The sequence below is a fragment of the Pantherophis guttatus genome, chromosome 1, assembly GCF_059756535.1.
Source record: "Pantherophis guttatus breed Tessera chromosome 1, ASM5975653v1, whole genome shotgun sequence".
Taxonomy (NCBI): Eukaryota; Metazoa; Chordata; class Lepidosauria; order Squamata; family Colubridae; genus Pantherophis; species Pantherophis guttatus.
The window spans coordinates 251006074-251025935 of NC_142063.1; the positions used below are offsets into that span (position 1 = coordinate 251006074).

Sequence of the window (19862 nt, forward strand, 5' to 3'; positions counted from 1 at the left end):
AGTAAAGCTTCAAAAATGGCTTACCATTGCCTTAAATCCTCAGGGTTGAAAGTGGCTGGCCCAAAGTCATGTTGGGATTAGAACACCTGGACTTCCAGTTTCCAGCCTGGTACCTTAACAACTACACCAAGCTGCCCCTCTTGGCTAATCTTAGAACATTCCTATTCCTTGAAGTTTCCTTCCCCTCAGATAAAAAAAGTGCTATAAATACTATGGCCTGAAATTCTGCCTTGCGTGGAATCTCTATACAAGGACTGACAGGAGTCTGGAAATGGCCAGATTTCTGGTCTGGGGCTCACTTTCTGTCCTTTGTAGCTTTTTATTGTTATCTAATATTCCAAAAAAGGTTGCAATGCATGTGATAAATTTTCTAGGTGAATACTCTTAGAGGTGACAAGGCCAAAGGAAAGATTCAAAATAGCTACATTTGATATGAATTGTTGTATCTGAAGCTCAGGATTTAGTATGTACCATTGGGTCTGCCATACAACTCATTATTTTCCGTGTAACTTGCTCTACTAATGATTTAAGTAGGAATTTCAAAGGTGTGAAAATAGTATGAATGTGAATGAGCATTTTGAGTACATATATTAATTTCTTCTTATCCATATGCAGATCTGAACATTTTTCCTAAGACTCAAATATGGCTCTTGATCTAAGAACTTGTGCACTTCTGCAATAGAAAACTGACATAAAATAATTCCATTTACAATATATATATATATATCCCTTGAAATTCTCCCTTAATGTCAGTTCTGGTGGCCATTGTTCAAATGTTGCCATTGTTAATGGCTGCTAAATATTATTTCTGTAGAATCTACCAGAAAGATTAGCATCCCCTATAACATCAATAAAAATGTTTAGGAAAAGGGAAGGAATATATCAACTGACCAATTTCTGAACTGATTGTCAAGAATTACTGATTTAGTAATCAGCTCAAGAACTGGTCGGTTGACCTTGTCAACTCTAATAATGAAGTCCAGGCTAACATCAGTTGTACATGCTATTATTCTGCAGGGGCCTTTGGTGCTTATTGAATTAGCTTGTATTCCTAGATAGCCTCATAGGTTTAGTCAATTCTCTATCCTTTTAAATAACTACTGTATCTACTAAGAGGTCTGTTAGTGAGCTTTAGAGGATACATAGGATTTTGCATAATCTACTCTCAACACATTAGCCATTCAGACAATTTCAACAGTTTATCTTTTGGGACATATCCTAAATTATACCGTCCCTTCCTGAGCCTGCTTCACCTCTTCTTCAAGTATCAAGATTTTCCCTTACCAAGGGAGAATCACTTTTAACATAAGTGGGCCTTAGCAACTACTCACCTGACTTTTGATGCATCTGTCCATATCTCTTATGGTTATGGTTTGGGTACAAAGACCCTTGTCTGCTAGGCAACCAACAATTTTTGCATTGGACTTCACTACACCTTCATTCTTTGTTTGACTAAATGAAGACCAAGTCCATTCCTCTAGAGGAAAATGGAGAAAACCGTGGAGCTTGGCAGTTCCTTCTGTTCACATGTCAGCTATTAGAAATTCCCAAGTAAGACTAACTTTCACAAAAATTCTACCATTTATCCCCATTATCCCTACGATCGTCCTTCCTCAACTTGAGTGAACTTCAACTCTCAGTTTTTTAGTGGGAATTCGTAGGAGCAGTCAGTGGAAAAGAAGCTCTGCTATATACATGTAGTTTCCAAAACTCTGACAGATTATTTAATGATGCTTATAAAATCCATTGGGAAGACTAACACCTCCTAAGTAAAACTATTGGTTTATAATGAATCTGGTCAGCACATAGTCTAATTCTTTCTGAGCAGCAGTGCATTTCCAGTGTCTCTTAATTTCTGATGCCTGAATTTTTCTCCCTTTTACTTTGGAGAACTTGCCTTGGATATATCTACCCATTATTCTGCCCCTGAGGGCGGCAGAGGCAGGGTGATGATACCTTGATATGTTTCTCCCATCATTTTTGTATTTGGGGTTTTTTAAATATGTTAAGACATGTGAATACATTTATCAGAGAAAAACTGTGCCATTGTTAACTCAAGGTTGCTGAACTGGAAAATTGAAGGAAGGCACTGCGAAAGAGAGGCTAGAATACATGGGTTGCTATCTCTTGCTTAGAAATGAAAGTTCTCTTCCTGAGCTACCAAACAGTGCTATACTGATTAGCACAGAATCACTCCTTAATTACAAGCTAACTTGAAAATACATTATTGGACTGGGTACATCTGCCATGCATTACAATTCAAATATAATTCAAGGAGCATCCTTTGTCTGTCATCTGCCTCCCTGAACATAAATCACTGAAATAGGAACAGTTTTCTTCTGCATGGGGGAAAAAACTGCCTAGAGCTGCACTTTTGCCTGCCATCAGCACCGGCCTCTTTCTCTATCATAGCATTTGCAGCCAACCGTGGAACAAGAGATGACATATTAGATCACAGGAATATCTGCTGAATGTGGAGGAAGCTAGGCAAGGGTTTTGGAAATTTAGCAACAACATCTGGGTGATGGTAAAAAAGAGGAGAGTTGTGAACCACCGGTGGAGGCACGAACCACAGCAGGAATGTGATCAGGGACAACTGTGGTTGTCAATGGCGAGACAAGCAGATTGCCTGTATTAGTCTGTGTAAAATTTTCAGCAGTCTCTACATATTAGCGGAGAACTTGGGAAATTTGGCTCTTAGCAATAGCGCTTAGACTTATATACTACTTCACAGTATATTTAAAGCCCTTTCTAAGTTTTTTACAGAGTCAGCATATTGTCCCCAACAATCTGGGTCCTCATTTTACCAACCTCCGAAGGATGGAAGACTGAGTCAACCTTGAGCCTGGTGAGATTCAAACTGGCAAATTGCAGTCAGCCGGCAGTCAGCAGAAGTAACCTGCAGTACTTCATTCTAACCACTGCACCACCGAGGCTCTTACCCATTTTCTAAGTTTATATCCATGCAGTGTTATTTACCTGCACTTGTAGATCCAATCCCTGCTGTAAGTACAGATCGTGGAGTAATCTTTGCTGCATATTTCAGAAATTGAGATTTACCAGTACCGGGGTCTCCAACCAATAAAAGATGTGATTCACCTGGAGGTAGAGTAAAGATGCCCAAGTTTTCTACAGACCAAATTTTAGATGAAAATTGTATTGAAGAAATATAAAAAGCAGAAATATAATTCGATATGTAGTCTATAATTCATAGGGAAAGCATGGAAGTTTATTTAAATGAATCACATTTTCTTCTTCATACTCAGATTACTGCCCTTACATGACCTTACTGATCAGTAATACATGCATTTTTAATTTAATTGTAAAATGGGAAAAGGGAAATGTAAAACTGTGATTAAAATGACAGAATTGTCCATCCTTTTGATATTTTGCCAAAACATTTGCTGACAATCAGTTCTAAATGGCAAGGTACAAAAACAAATAAGAGTTGACAAAAACATCTCTTATTCAGAACAGAATAGATTACCTTAATTTCCAAAAAGCCTTTCTAGATATTCTTCGCCGACACAGAAATGATGCCATTATTTCAAAGATAAGTTTTTAAATTTAAATTTATATGTTTATAGGCATATAAACAAAACTCTTTGAGGATCATGCCCACAATCAAGAGGCAGATAATGCACCTTCTTGGAAGCATTAATTCAGGCATTCAATATCAAAGGAAAAAAATAAAATAAAAACTGGTTGAAAGTTTATCATAAACAATTTAAACGAACGCTCTAGTTAGCGATAAAAAAAGCTGCTCCTTTGAATACAGATGAAACTGATTAATATTTTCTCTGTTTGAATATTATTTGAATATATCATTAACTTTAAAGTAGTGATAAAAACGTATAGTCTTACCTTTAACAGCTAAATACTGTAAAAGTTTTTAAACAAATGGGACCTTGTCCTATGGAATAGTATATTTAAAATTCAAACTACCATATTTTCAGAGTATAAGACACACTTCCCCCCCCCTAAAAAAGGGTGAAAATTTGGGTGCGTCTTATACACCAAATGTAGCCCTGCCCACCGCCAGCCCCTACCCTTTGGTGTCTGCCTCCCAGCAATTTATCTCTTTACAGCAAACAGCCTGTTTCATCTTCAGCACAGCCTGATTAGCACAAGCAGTTGATTGTCAGTTGGATTGGCGTCCCGATCCTCAGCTGTTTCAGGCTGCAGGGATTGCCATTGCCTATTGCCGTGCGGGCCTCCGCTGCTTGCTGCAAGGAGGCAAACTGCGAGGAGGCAGATTTTTTTTTCTTGTGCTAATCAGACTGTGCTGAAAATGAAAATGAAACTAAAGCAGGCTGTTTGCTGTTTGCTGCAAGGAGAAAAATTGCTGGGAGGCAGATTTTTTTTTCTTGTTTTTCTCCCCAAAAAAGGTAGGTGCATCTTATAGTCCGGAGTGTCTTATACTCCGAAAAATATGGTATCTTATGTATCTTAAGTATTATGTCCAGAAGAATTCCTTTTGAGCACTTTCTTTGTTTCAGACCTTTCTAACCTCTTGCATTTTTTAAAGATGTATATCACAAAGGACATCATTCTTTTGTCAATTTAAGGGGAGAAATTTATGTATTAAGACATCACAAAGAGGAGTTTTATTTTTTTAAGAGCTAAAGATATTTTGGATTTCATTATAAATGAAATTCAGACTATGACATTAACTATGCCTAAAATATTGTTCATCTTAAACATAGGCATAACAATAACAATTTTTCAACAATATGATATTTATGGCTATTAATTTCAAATGCAAAAATTTGCTTTGGGTAAAGTAAGGTGCAATATTAAATAAGAGATGTAAATTCTGTTAGGACAAAAAAAGGAAGGCAACATATGTATTTTGTATATATATTCATTTTATAATAAAGCATATTTTACTTCTATAAATTAGAAACGATATGTATATTCCATCTTTTTAATCTAGATTCTGCCTGTAAACATTATGTTGACTTGTCCTTTCTATGCCTTGTAAAAACATGAAATAGATTCCTTAACCTGTTTAGTTCCGCAAGAATGTACACAACGAAGAAAACTAGTCTAATTTAAATTTAAAAATATTTTTCAGGCCAATGTCTAACAAGTAGAGAAAGAAAGAAAAGAGTTCTATTACAGTGTGGGAATAAGAAGGAAGAGAATATTGTATACCAACCTCTAACCCGAGTGCCGGTATTATCTGTTCTCTGTACCCCTCCCGCGAGCACCATTGCTACAGCCAATTTCACAAGATATAATCCAAAAATCTGAGGACACAAGCTTGCTAAAATTTCATTCCTCCCTGCGAAGTATGAAAAAGGTAATCAATTAATATACTTTGATCTCTTTCTCTGACATACATACAATTCCACGTATTGCTCTATTTATTATGCTGTCCTTGGTTTAAACTGAAAAATGATCAGTAAAGTCTCTTTTGACTTGATTTCCAGAGATCTTGCTGATTTTTTGAACATTTATATAATTTTCAAGGCAACATTGCCACGGTTTCCTCCTACAACACTTTTTCAGTTTTTCAATCTAGATAATACTGTAATCTGGGGTGTCCTATCCAAGTACTAACCACGCCTAATTCATCTTAGCATTTATATAGATGGTTTAGAAATCACTGATGTTTTCTTAAATTTCATTTTGACTCAGTTATAGTAAAAATAAACCACTAGATCCAATGCTTTTTATTGGATAATTTGACAGAGATAACAGGGTGAAAGTGTTTTTTCTTTAAATTTATTCATTGATTTATTGAATCATTTCCAGATGTTTAGAATGACAACTCCCATCATTCCTAATCATTTTACCTTAACTTGGTCTAATGAACTGGATTCCAGTGAGGTGGGCAGCATAGAAATTTAATAATAATGAATAGTAGTTGAAAACATCTGGCAGATAACACATTGGGTAAAGCTTTAATATTCTAAAAGGGTAGAATTAAAAATTCTAAGAAAGATTCCAGAGATTATTATTGGTCCTTAAGAGTTCTACTCCAGTTGCAGAATTCTTACATCAACAAAAACTTCCTTTCTTCATTTAATTGGAAAAAGGCACAATAATGGAATAGGTGTCTCCAATGAAATGAACTGGAACTTCTACACATAATTTAGGAAAATACATAGAATTCTGCTGTTTGATGTCTCTTTATACATCAACCCAACCATATATAGCATGGTTAAAATTTAAGACGCCATGCTTTAAGCTAGTTACCCACAATTCTTTTTGTTAAAAAAATACTATTCTTATCCCCTTTTTCTCATTTAATTTAATTATTATCTATGAAGCTCCCCATCAGATTTTAGAGAGCATGGAATACAATTTGATTATAAAGGATAAAATTGGTGCATTTTAAGAGCAAGCTGTCCATACCAATTTTTAAAATTTTTTTCCAAACCTGCTAAAGGGTCATTCCTGTGTCTTTCCCAAAAATCTTTAAATTCTTTGCGAACGTCCTCATCAATTGTGATGCCTGTAATTTGCTCATTGTTGACTTGAATATAATTGGCCTTCAAAACAATCTCTACATCACAGCGGGAATCCTGGTGAAAAGGCTTCCATCTTTGCATCACTACTCCATAAACTGTAATGTCATCACCTAAAGGAGATAAAAACAAACAAACATCAAGAACTGTTATAAAAATTCGGCACACATTAGTATAGAAGCTTTGCCTGTTTGTAATGTACATGTCATATTGTTTCATTGCTATTATTATAATTATACTGATGTTACAATGTGAAATGCTGTTGTCTTAAGTAACATCAACTCACATAATTATTGGCATTTGGGAACATAATGATCTCATATGTCATGCTAAGCCCTGTGTTAATTTAGCACATTATTGTTTACTCTAACTGGCTATACTTTTCTAGACAATGTCCATTCCAGGATTCTAAAGGAATTCAAAAACTTTTTGAGTAAAAGTGCTAAGCTGCTCACCATATATGCTATTTCTCACAGACAGGAATCCTTCCACAAGGATTAGAAAAAAGACCAATATAACTCAAATCTTTAAAAGGAAATAGAGAAGGAATCGAGGAAATTACAAAGCAGTTACTTTGAAACCTGTTTTGGATGAACTGAAGGAGTGCCTTCTCTTGCATGTACCTACCCAGACCTTACTATCTTCCAAGGCGTCTCTCCACACCACAGGAGGTGAAGTGGATGTTAACAAGGTGGACAGCCTTTTCTGTGGTAGCACTATTTATGCAACACTTCCCAGGGAGTCTCAATTGATCTCTATGTTAGCATGGTACCATCAGGCTTTTAATTACATTTGGTGATGACCAGCTTCCTTAAGTTGTGTAATGTCTTTTATATTTTATTTTATTGGATATGTTTTAACACAAATTGTAATTTCTCTCTTTGTGTGTGTGTGTGCTTATTATAAATCCAGAAAGCTCTGGCTATTGGACTGTTTAAAAAATTAATTGCAGGAAAATGTTAACAAGAAAGTAAGCACATAGAAGAATCTACAATCCATTCCCCCCACAACCCACATTTGCAGGCAATTAAAATTTTCTTTTAAATCTATATGAAAACATACAGTAGAAAATAAAGACTGTTAACTGGGAACAATATTTTGAACACATCAACTCAAATTCTGTGGAAAGGTGTTAGCATAGAAGAGCATGTATTGCAATGCCTCCGTTATTGAAGAATAGTTTTTTTGAGACTTGGAAACTTTAAACACCAATCATCATATGATTTGAAGTTTTGACCTAAGACAATGGCATTTCATGTTATACAATCAATAAAATTGTAACAAGACATGTACATTACTAGTAGACAAGAGCGCTTTTAAAATGTTAATTTGAATTCTTCTTTAAGTATGAATGCTTAAAAATGAAGTTATTTTCCCAAAGAATCTGTCACAGAACTCACCAGATTTGCAACCGTCAACTAAATCATCTTCAAGGACCACCATCATAGAACGGGGAATATTACCAACAGAAAGCCTTTGAACCTGGACAACATAAAATGTATTTATTTTATTGTAAGGTTAGCAAATACAATTAAATTTATGTAAGTTACCAGATGAAAACCAGTGGCCAACTGTATTGGCCCCGGGTCCAATACAAAAAGTATGATCAACTAGAAATAAATAGTGATCAGCTTGTGGGTATTCAGACAAGCAAATGTTTAGAAATCTGCTTTCATTTGATTTAAATTTCTATTAGAGTCTATCTTATAGAAGTTTCTTCAGAAGCAGATTCCAATGTTGGTCTGTAACTGTAATAAAAATTGAATGATTGATTCAGAAGCAGATTCCCTTGCATTTACACTCCAGTTAGAAGCATGCTTGTCCTCTGAGAGAATAACCAGAATGGAATCCTTTCACCCTATAGTCCCACATATCTGCTTTAAAAGCTTTGGGTCTTCCAAAGTATATTTATGGGATATAAGGATATAGCAGAAGGGGAACAAAAAGAGCCCTTAGATGTGACTCTATACTTCCATCAGCTAAGTTCCCTATGAAACATTTTTCACATAATGGAAAAGGCAATAGTAACATGGAGAAAGGATCTTACATGGCCTCTACCTTTTACCCAGTAAATCCCTCAAGAAATGTATAGCCAACCAAATCTGTGTGAACATATTTTTTTTACAACCTGCTCTTGAATCTTTAACTCTTGATAGTCTTTGCATCTACTGGGAGCACAGGATGTTCCAGAGAGACAAGTGAACTTTGAGGAGGTGCAACCTTCTTTCCCAGGGCAGGTTGATGGACGGCAGAAGGCATAATATTGTTCAAAGTCAGCCTTGACCACAAAGATGTGCTTGCATTTGTTGCAAATGTAATCCCGCTCAAATTCCAGGACTTTCACTAGACTGGTCCGAATAACCGTGCCAGTGACTGACAAGAAATGCCCTACGTCTCTAGTCTTCGGGATGTGTTCTCTCGTTAGTTCTGGGCACACAGGTAAACCTGGTGAAACAACAAACAAACAACAAACAGAGATTATTTCATTGGCAGTTTCCACTAGCTCTTAATTTTGATTTAGCAACTTGGTTCACACTTTTCATTTAAGTGTGGAGGGTCAAATACAGGGGACCAAGTACTTTCTTTGGCTAACATGCTAAAACTTAAACAATCATTTAAAACTAAAGAAGCTGGCTACACATAGCATGCTGAGCTAAAACCAAATGAACAAAATAATGGATTTGTATAATCTGTAAATTCAATGTCTAATCTGATGTTGAAGAAGTTTGCTGATCATTTTTTATGTATCTCTTATTTAAGGATATATTTATCAAAAATTATAGAAACACCACCTAACAATATTTTAGTTTTCCTACCCAAAATTTCAACAACAAACATTAAAGAGACTCAGAATCAGAAAGGAACTTGCTATCATATAAAAACAATAGACACAATATATAATTTTTAGTGGGTTAATTCATCTGAAATTACTTCATAAAACATAATTTTTAAAACAAAAAAAAATATTTCATCAGAACTGCTGCTCCTTTTTGAGGCTACCTTTTATTTCTATAGATTCAGATTATACTATACTCTTATATTAATTTTATAGATTATAAAATTAATAAGGAAGTTTTGTTTTCCCTTATTTTCCTTGTAACGTCCTCTCCCCTCTATTAATTGGCTTAAGCTATGTGACCTATTTTAAAACACAGGTTAATCATGTCAAGACAAAGAGATACAATGTTTCAAAGAACTACCAGCCTCTCTTGTAAAAAAAAAAAGCATCAAACAAGCATTTGGAATCTAGAAATAAAATATAATCAGAGTGGATATATTTTTATATCTATTTGTCTGTCTGTCTGTCTGTCTATCCATCCATCCAATTTGTTTAACAAATTTTAAGAGATATGAAGGCTGACTAGGAGTGTTGACTGTTGTGAAGGAAAGAAATTAAATCACTGAACTGAAACTGGAAAAAGAGCATGCCATCAACGGTACTGTAGATATAAATAAAGATATAGATATATAAATAAAAAGCCTTGGAACTGGGGAGGTATATTGAAAATTACCAGTGAAAGAAGAAAAGGAAGACAGAGTGTGCGCGCATCAGCATAGAATTTCCATAAACCATCCCAAACCTCTTGAGAAAGGACCAAGAAAAAGCGTCTTGATCCCTATTCTCAATAGTCTGGTCAGCAGTTTTGCTCCTGGATTTGAATTCTGTAAATTAGCCTTTTCCAGCTAAAAATCGTTCCAATTATCCTCAGCTACCAATACTAATTGGAAATTATGAAAGTTATTGTTCAAGTTTGGCAGGTGCAGTAAGGCTATCTTAATGAAAAGCACAGTCTTGCTATAAAAGTACATTTACACTTGCTACATAATACAGACTTTTTACAAAGCTAACCAAGATTTGTATGAATCACAAGAAATGCAATTTACCTGATACTCTGGCATGGAGGTTCTGTTTAATGATGAATTCCTGAGCTTGGGAAGCTGACTGACATACTGTCGCAGCTGCTCTACGCAATGCATTATCAAAAATAGGAAGCACTTCATTAGGGAATGCATTAAAATATTCACCAATTTCCATGTTGGTTTCAAAAAGTGTCAATGCATCAACAATAACTGGGTAATGGGCGTCATCATCTTTTTCCCTTAAAATCTGCAAGATGTCATTTTGGTGATATGCCAGAATATATGATTCAAATACTTGTCCAATCAGGTTTATTTGCTCTGTAGTTAAAACCATCGCAAATCCTATAATTAGAAGAGATACAAGACAATATTAAACTAACTTAATTAAATTATGCTTCTAGCGCATTGCATAAAATTAATTTGCTTCATCATTATGTTTCAGTTCTTCCCCTGAATCCTTGCTCTCTATTTTGCTTCCTTTCTTGGATAAAACCTTTTTATTGTCTCCTGGCCAGCACATTTCAATGATAATATTTATGTCCATACCCTGTATGTATATATGTATTTAATCAAATTATATGGCTCACAAATTTGACTCAGAAATGCAAAAGCTGTACAAATCAAATAATAATCAAAGGTAAACATACTATGCAGTAGTAGCTGAGGAATCAACTCATCTTGGGTTCAGTTGGCATATTAGTACTTTCAAACAATGTTTATTCATGTACGGAAGGGCAGAACTTCAATGATCTTCTCAGGGTCACAGTAAAAAAAAAGTGTTCTTCTCTTTGAAAAAGGGTTCTTCCAGATGAATAGCTCCTGATGGTAACCAAGAAAAGGTCTTATAACTTATCCTTCTTGCTGAATTTATTTAGATAAGAGAAATAACAGAATTGGGGGAACTACGAATGAATTATTATTGATAGCTGGATCTCCTGTAAAATTCTGTGATTCTATAAGAGAAATCTAGTTTGGAAGAGCTTCAATTTTTAAAAGTTCTTTTTTATATTTCTGGTTTTTAAAGCGTTGAAGTTTCATAAGAAACAGTATAACAGAGCAGTAACTCCAGAGTAGGAAGAAAACATTTCTTGTTAACAGAAAAAAATATCATAAAATTTGAAACATTCCTAATTTGCAGACAAATAAATATATGTGAAACAGTGAACAGAAAAAAATCCTCTTACTCCTCAGGAATTAGACAGAATTAGGCACTAAAAACTGTTGCTTTTAGTGTGATTTCAATCAGATCTTCATGAAAGGATCCCTGAGCATTCTTGTGAGCATTTAGTAGCTGTAGAGCCATATTAAAGATTGTATCAGGCCTTCCACAATAATCTGGCCAACAGAAGCAAAAAAATAGTTTGTTAGATTAACTGCAATTTCAGACCCAGTTTTTGTTTATCTCTGCTGCTCCCTCTGTTTTCATTTTCATTTCAATTATTGGATTATCAACTTGCAACATTTAGTTTTAATTTTATTAAATGTACTCATTTTAGTGCTTTATAATTACTGGTCTAACCAGCTACTTATATTATGCCAGGCATATTTAAAATCAAATAACGAGGGAAAAAATGGTATTTTCCAGAAAAGGAGATCTACCAAACTGGTAAAAAAATAATTCTGAGTAGTCCTGAATGCAGTATAGTATGGAACAACTAAATATATAAGAATGTGAACTAAACATTTCGAAAAGGTAGGGCAGCATCATATTTCAAAAAGATTTTTGCTCCTCCCCCAGTTTTTAGAGTTCAATCTTCAGGTGAGTGTGGTTTGTTTCTATATGTGTACGTGTGTAGGGGTGTGTGTGTGTGTCCCAAGGCTGCATTTGGCGCAAGTTCCGCTCCAATTTAGCCTTCTGAGCTCAAATACATTTCTCCCCCCAACCCCAACCCCCAGCCTTCCATCCTTCCGAGGTCAGTAAAATAAGGACCCAGATTGTTGGGGGCAATATGCTGACTCTGTAAACCGCTGAGAAAGGTTGTCAAGCACCGTGAAGCGGTCTATATATCTAAGTGCTATTGCTATTGTAGAAAACCCGATTAGAGAATCAGAAGTGATGTGGGCGGGGCTGAAGGAGGGGCGGGAAAGCCCCGAGCGGCTAAATTAAGAGGAAAGGCGAAGTTTGGCCCTCAAGTTTCACGCCGGCGGGTTAATGCGGGTCGGCGAAGGAGAAATAGGGGGCCGCGCTACAAAAGTGGAGCAGCGCGAACTCCCCGGGGCGCGACGCTTCCCTCTCACGCCACGCGACTTACCATCCGCATGGCGAAGCTTAGAGCTGGCGGGAAAACCTTTTACCAATCTGGCGGCAAAAGGGAGCGGCAGGAACCAGCCGGCAGGAGGAGGAGGAGGCGGGACCGGCGAAGATTGGCTCCTCTCCTCCGGCTCCGCCGCTGGATGACAGGCGGGGAAAGGGCGGGCGACTTTCTTTTTCGGACTGCTGGGGCGCCGACGCCGTCGATCTGTCTGTGCTGCCCCTGGGCGCGAGGGTGGGATGGGTGGGGGGCGACGATTGGCCAAGCTGAGTATAAATGAAGCCCTTCGAAGAAAAAGCGCCAGGCTTGCCGGCTCCGTCCTCAGTAGTTCACTTCTTTGACTGCGTTGTAATAAACTGCTAGTCCGTGAATAGGCGTGAGGTGGAGCAGGTGGGCTGCAGTATTGAACTTTAAAATTGGAGACTGGGAATTGAAGCCGTCGTTAGGCAACGGGAAGCCACCGGGATTTTGCCGGGTGGGGTGTGGTGTGGGGGGGGGGAGCAGAGCGCTGTTTCTCTTGCAGACCGGAAAGGAAAAAAAGCAGAAATTAATTATCGCTGTTTCCCCACCTCCCCGCCGCCATCTGTTCTTTATATTATTTTTGGTTCAGTAAAATTCGCTGTAGGGGTTAAGGTACCAGGAGAGACCATAAATTCTCGTCCTGCCTTGAGCTGGTCATTTTCAGAGCACTAGGAAAAAGCAGGAAGGGCAAAGCCGCTAAATCTTGCCAAGAAAACCGCAGGGGCTTGTTCAGGCAGTTGCCAGGAATCGCTGTCTAGAAGGCACAAACACACACCAAAAGTACTATAGTGCGAAGAGAGCTTTGTCGATTAAGGCACAAGGAGGAAAAACGGTGAAACCTCCGGAAGGTTAAGACTTGAATCCTGTTTTGGAAGTACGAGCAATGATCCTCATGTCCCAGGATTTTACTTTTTTGTTATCAACTGTCTTTAGGGTTCCTACTGAGTTGGTATCAGTTAATAAATACACATGCGGCCCTAGAATTAGAAGAGCTGAATATTTTTCTATTGCTGTGTCTCCGATTTTACACTGCTGTTTTTTACTTGATTTAGTTTATAAGAAGTGTTACATGAGTGCATTTTTTTGAAGAGGCAGTACAGTGGAAAAAATACTGCAGGATACAACAAACCTTTCTGGGAATCAGTAGCCAGCATTTCTTCATGGGAAATTATGTCAGTCTGAGTTTATAGGCTCATATGGAAGGGATTGGATGACTGCATGAATAAACAAAAAGCCTTGCAAATATTTTTGGACCTTTTCTGTATCATTAAGTGGTAGTAGTGATGGAAACTTCAGAATAAGTAACAGTAACGGAAGGGACCTTGATGGTCATCTAGACCAACCCCCTGCTCATGCAGGAGACCTGTACTAGAGATTCCAACCGTCAATCTTTCTGATCAACAAGCTCAGTCTTAGCCACTGAGCCACCTAGTCAGTCTGTTGTCCTATAATTGTCCTTGTAAAAACTTCCAGACGTTTCCTGCTTCTAACAGGTTTTTCCATTACAGTTGTATATCATTTAAAAGCCAACAATTACAAACTGAAAATGACATCTGATCCCACTGGAAAATGTCAAGTAGGGCAACTGTACAGTAAGAAATTCTAGAAGAAATATTGGAGTAGGTCCAAGATATAGGAATAGTTTGAGCATTCTAGCTTTGACAGTCAAAATGGCTGGATTTTCAAAGCAAACTTTAAAACTAGCTTTTTTCTTTTAGATGTGATAGCTTTAAGGTTCAGAAGCATTGTTTGTAGAACAATCTTTGCCAAATGTTGTAAATGAAGTAGAGTGCTTGAGTAATAAAACACAGCAATACCTGGAGGCCGTACGGATCTGGATGGGGAGGAACAGACTCAGGCTCAACCCATCCAAGACCGAGTGGCTGTGGTTTCCGACGTCCCGATATAGTCAGTTGGCGCCATCTCTGACTATTGGGGGCGAGTTGTTGGCCCCCACAGATGGGGTTCGCAACTTGGGCGTCCTCCTGGACTCGCGGCTGTCTTTAGAAGAGCATATGGCGGCCGTAGCCAGGAGGACTTTTTATCAGGTTCGCCTGATTCGCCAGTTGCGTCCCTTTCTGGATCGGGACTCGTTACACACGGTCACTCACACCCTTGTCACCTTACGCCTGGATTATTGCAATGCTCTCTACATGGGGCTCCCCTGGAGGAGCACCCGGAGGCTCCAACTGGTCCAGAATGTGGCCGCGCGGGTGGTGACGGGAGCGATGTGACGCTCCCATGTGATCCCCCTCCTGCGCGAGCTGTACTGGCTCCCAGTGGTCTTCCGGGTGCGCTTCAAGGTTTTGGTTACCACCTTTAGAGCGCTCCATGGCTCAGGACCAGGGTACTTACGAGACCGCCTTCTGCCACCAGTAGCCTCTCACCGACCAGTTCGCTCCCATAGAGAGGGGCTCCTCAGGGTGCCGTCGGCCAAACAATGTCGACTGGCGGCCCCCAGGGGGAGAGCCTTCTCTGTGGGGGCACCTGCCATCTGGAACGAGCTGCCCCCGGAGATACGGAGGATCCAAGACTTACGCATCTTCCGCCGCGCCCTAAAAACGTTTTTATTCCAACAGGCTGGTCTGGCCTAACTCCCTTTTAAATTGGCTTTTAAATTGGGTTTTAAATGTTTTTTAGATAAATTGGATACTTTTAATTTTTTGAGCCTAAATTATTTAATCTGTTTTTAATAGTTTTTAACTTTTGTATGTCTCTGTATTTTATTTTGGCTGTTCACCGCCCTGAGTCCTTCGGGAGTAGGGCGGTATACAAATACGATAAATAAATAAATAAATTCCTTCAATAAGACCTTACAAGGAAAGGAGCAAGTAAACTATCTGATAAACTATCGGTTTATGATAGTGTGATATTCCTTGTCGTGTTTTAAAAAGTTTGCAAAGTAAAAAGGTAATACAGGTAAAATAGATTTCTCAATCTACCAGTGTTTGTAGAAATGAAACTAAGAGTACAGTAATAAAACCTATGCTGTTTTCTTATAATAAATCATTTGTATGCTTTTATTATTTATTTTTATTTTATTTCCAATTTATATACCGCCCTTCTCCCTGAGGACTCAGGGCAGTGTACAGCCAGAATTAACATGAAATACAAATATTAAAAAACATTTAAAATATATATAAATTTGGCCCAAGAATTAAAAATCACAAACCAATTTAAAACTTTTAAAAATTTCTTCTTAAGCCAGCCCGGCTTGCTGGAAAAAGTGGGTTTTAAGGGCACGGCAGAAGGCACTGAGGTCTTGGATTCTCCTTATCTCTGGGGGTAACTGATTCCAGAGGGTAGGTGCCCCCACAGAGAAGGCCCTCCCCCTGGGGGTCACCAGCCTACATTGTTTGGCTGATGGCAAACAATTAAATAGATTGTTTTAGAAAGTGACACGTTGATGCCACATAATGTATGTTGTCTTGAAGGTCCTGTATGTGGCTTCAAAATACGACATTTAATACTTAAAAGCTGTGCATTAAATTAAGCTGCTGTTATAAAAGTAAACTTTTAGAATAACCCAGAAGTGCTTCCAAGAATTAAAAGAGTTCTGGAGACTAATAACTTCATTATGCATTTTTTAAATTTAAAAAATTATAAAAGGCAGCATAGCAAGAGCACTAGCATTCCAAGTTGCCATATTGGAGATCACAGTATTAGCAGAATGCTATTTACAGAACAACTTTTACATGTATAGGTTGAATGTTATAAGTTAATGTGAATAAATTGTATCGTTCAAGGATAATCGGAAACTATGAATTTTTATAGTAAATTGTTGAAAAAAATGACTGCAAGGAGAGTACTTCATCTATTTATTTGCCATCTCATATTGAAATGACTAGGCTTTTTAAAGCTCACTCTCAGCTTCCTACAAAATAGGATTTGTGAAATCTTGAAAAAGGTGCCTTGCAAAGTGTGTTGGCATGGTGATACACTCATCCTTGAGGTATTAAAGAGCCTGAGTGGCGCAGCAGACTAATGATACTGTTAAAGATAGTATTTAGCTTCCAGCTGCCTGCAATTACTGCAAGTTCAATTCTCACCAGGCTCAAGGTTGACTCAGCCTTCCATCCTTTCTAAGGTAAGTAAATTGAGGACCCAGTTTGTGGGGGCAAGAAGCTGATTTTGTATAAAATATACAAAAGTATGAAGGCTATTGCTTAATGCCTTGTAAGCTGCCCTGAGTCTCCGGAGAAGGGCGGCATATAAATAAATAAATAAATAATAATAAAAAAAAGTAACTACCTTGGGAAAGCATGTAAATCTGCTTTGAAGGCTGTGTCCCATTGCCTGAGCCATATAGTTACTTTGGTGCTATCACAGTTTGAGATGTCTGTACACATCCTGGAAACAGCTTTTGCAGTAGCCATGCAAACTTTCCAAAGGATGTGACTGTTTAATATATTGTGGAGAAGAGCTTTGCTTGTAGCGATTTGCTTTGCAAAGCTCTTTTGAATGTTTTCCATAGTTTTCATATATAAATGAGAGCAAGTTTCTATGCACTAACAGATTGGATAATACTTTTTGAAGGTTTATTAATTTGAGGACTGTATTTATAATTGGTATGGAGAAATGACTTGTGTTTTGTGATAAAGGAGTTTCTGTCCTGTAGTAAGTTGCAGCATCAGAGTAAAATATTATGCAAATTAACATGTCTTCTTCCATATTTTCAGTATAGAAGACAAGAAGTTGATTTCACTGATATTAACACTAGAAAAAGTAAAAAAAAATTGTGAACAAGAACACTAAAATAATATTATTGTTTTGAAGTTTAACATTTGACTTATATCCCATCTTTCCTTAGGAGCCTAAAATGATATATATAGTATCCTTCCATTTTCGTCCCACAAAACCATATGAAGCTGGGCTCAGAAAAGGCAACTGGATAAAAGTCATCAAATGAGTTATCATGGTTGTGGATCTACTTTAGTTTGGGATTGCCTACCAGTAGTTTTAATTCAACATGTTAGCTACAGGATTCTGGCACCGTCCACCCAATCTTTTGGTATTAAGGTAAACAAAGCATTCAATTTTAAAGAAGAAAAACATAACACAATAGTATTTTGGATCATCATTGCAAAATTATCCAGTATATTTTATTATAGGTAACAGCCAAGAAATCCAACGTTAACTTAATATGGCCTTCTTCTAATGTAAAGGCTATATATACCTTTACACAGACCATAGAATATCTGCTAAATACTGCTTTAGATTAGCAGGAAAGCATTAGAACATTGCTTCCAGTGAAGCATTCAGGATGAGTTTACAGGAGATACAATTTGAAAAGTTTGATTAGGACATTTTATATGAAAACATACAAATTTTTTGTACATATGCTACATATAAAATTCACTATATTATTGGTGGTACCATTGGTTGATTATGCTGTTGCATAATGGGAAGACGCAGTCAGGCTTTAGCAGAAATAATGGAGAGCTATATTTTTGTATCTAAGAATAAAAACTGTTTTTAAAATAACCACACAATCTCCCTATTCCCCCTTTATGCATACAAAGATCAGATCTTAAAAGTACATTCATAAAAGAAAGAAAAATTTCTCCCTGAGATTACCAATGTTACTTTTATTGTGGTAATCTTGGAAATAACAGCAATAGTATCAACAAAATATATAAAAACCAGATTTGCCAGTATATTACATCTTTTCTCTCAGAAAACCTGCACAATTATAAGACAGGTGTAATAGAGTGGAAAATCAGGCTCATTCTCCAGTTGAAAAAGATTACATGATCATGGCTTAAATTTTGTAATGGAAGAGAAAAATGTTAACATTTATGCTGGAACTCCAATGAAAGATTTGCATGCTTTATTATGCATAATTATTTTGTTTAGCACTATTTTTTCATTAATGCCTGAGTTTTTCCCAAAGGATAATATCCTCAAAATGCAGCTTTCCATAAATTTCACTTTATTAATAACAACATTACCTAATGTGGTAACCCCAAATGTTAAATGTTTAAAGAGCATTGTTTCTGCATGTATTTATAAAATATTTATGACAAAAGTTGATGAATTTCAACATTAAAATATCCGGCATTTTTCTTACTATAATCTTATCACCACCTAGCTTTATATATTATTATAATTTAGCAATCTTCCCCACTTTTAGAATCAACCACAATTTTTAAAGTCAGTTTTCTAAGTTAATTAAAAATATATGGATTTAAACATATTTTGCCATTGTCTGATTTTTAAATTAACAATTTATTTTAATATATAATAACCATGCAATTAATTGCATTTGAGAGAGAAATGGGATGCGAAAACCTTCTCTGAAACTAAAGAAAATACATATTTATAGGAAAAGTGGAGGAAAGATTACATTTCTTCTATGAAATTTTATTATGCAGTAATTACAAAGTTTAAATACTTTTCAATTTTAAATAAAAATAAGTGTCATTAAGCACATTTATATAACTATGTCAAGTGATTCCAACAAGTATACATAAAATAGAGTGCATTTTCAAATTAGAGAGACAAATACGTTCTCATTCACAGTGTTTGACATATTACAAGGAAGCTTTTTTCACATAAGGGTTTATTTTAAGGTCATGCTATTATGAACAGTACAGTCCACACCATGCTGTGCCATTCAAAATAATCTTTCAGAATGTGAAGTAACGAGCAAACCATTCCTGACGTTGTGGATCTGGTGAAGCCATTGGGGAAGCTTCAGTCTGAGGAGGGCTAGATTCATAAAAAGAAAAGACAGATTTAACCCACAACCAAGAGTCAAGGTGCAAATTGCCTGGAAAAAGCATACAAAAACAGCACAGAATCAACTTTTATAATTTCAAAGTCACGTTAGTCTGTGAGGTAGTTTAATTCCCCATTTTCAACCTTCGGTCATCCACTCCATTGGAGAGCATCAGCAGCATAGACAAGTCACTAAGCCACACAATAGGTTAGAAAAATAGTGTTTTGGGGGAAAAAAAAATTGGAGTTGCTGCTTTTGTCAAAAAAAAAAAAAAAAAAGCAAGAGCAAGGGAAAGTTTGTTTTTAAAGAGCATCCTCTTTTAGCATCCTTTTCTTCTGGTCAAGTTAGTTGTCAAATATGATGCAAGCATCATATTCTTTAGGACATGCTGAATTATCTGGCACTGAACAATTACATACGTTAAATATTACACACTCAAGAGTAAATTATTGAAATTGCATGCACATGGAATCAGATACAATAGAACAAGGGATTCAGTACAAAGTAAGCTCACTTTTTACCCACAATTAT

At 36.8% G+C, this 19862-nt stretch overlaps 2 protein-coding genes across 7 annotated transcripts in view; both read right to left on the reverse strand.

Annotated features, from left to right (window-relative positions):
* MCM9 (minichromosome maintenance 9 homologous recombination repair factor) overlaps positions 1–13059 on the reverse strand; it is a 37522-nt gene extending 24463 nt beyond the window's left edge. Inside the window, exons 1-8 of one of the 2 annotated variants that reach the window (XM_034418695.3) lie at positions 12590–13059; positions 10985–11156; positions 10362–10679; positions 8605–8921; positions 7877–7958; positions 6389–6589; positions 5162–5287; positions 2980–3099 (exon numbers count right to left, since the gene is read on the reverse strand). In XM_034418695.3, the coding sequence (XP_034274586.2) occupies positions 2980–3099; positions 5162–5287; positions 6389–6589; positions 7877–7958; positions 8605–8921; positions 10362–10671 (1156 nt within the window). In that variant the 5' untranslated portion in view covers positions 10672–10679; positions 10985–11156; positions 12590–13059. The remainder of the gene's footprint in view (positions 1–2979; positions 3100–5161; positions 5288–6388; positions 6590–7876; positions 7959–8604; positions 8922–10361; positions 10680–10984; positions 11157–12589) is intronic. The other variant, XM_034418694.3, reaches the window with a different exon arrangement.
* Positions 13060–17675: 4616 nt separating this feature from the next.
* Positions 17676–19862, reverse strand: part of FAM184A (family with sequence similarity 184 member A) — a 54717-nt gene continuing 52530 nt past the window's right edge. For 3 of the 5 annotated variants that reach the window (XM_060692193.2, XM_060692194.2, XM_060692191.2), the window contains one exon: positions 17676–19321. In XM_060692193.2, coding sequence (XP_060548176.2) covers positions 19240–19321 — 82 coding nt within the window. In that variant the 3' untranslated portion in view covers positions 17676–19239. The remainder of the gene's footprint in view (positions 19322–19862) is intronic. The other 2 variants (XR_009622705.2, XR_015731408.1) reach the window with 2 other exon arrangements.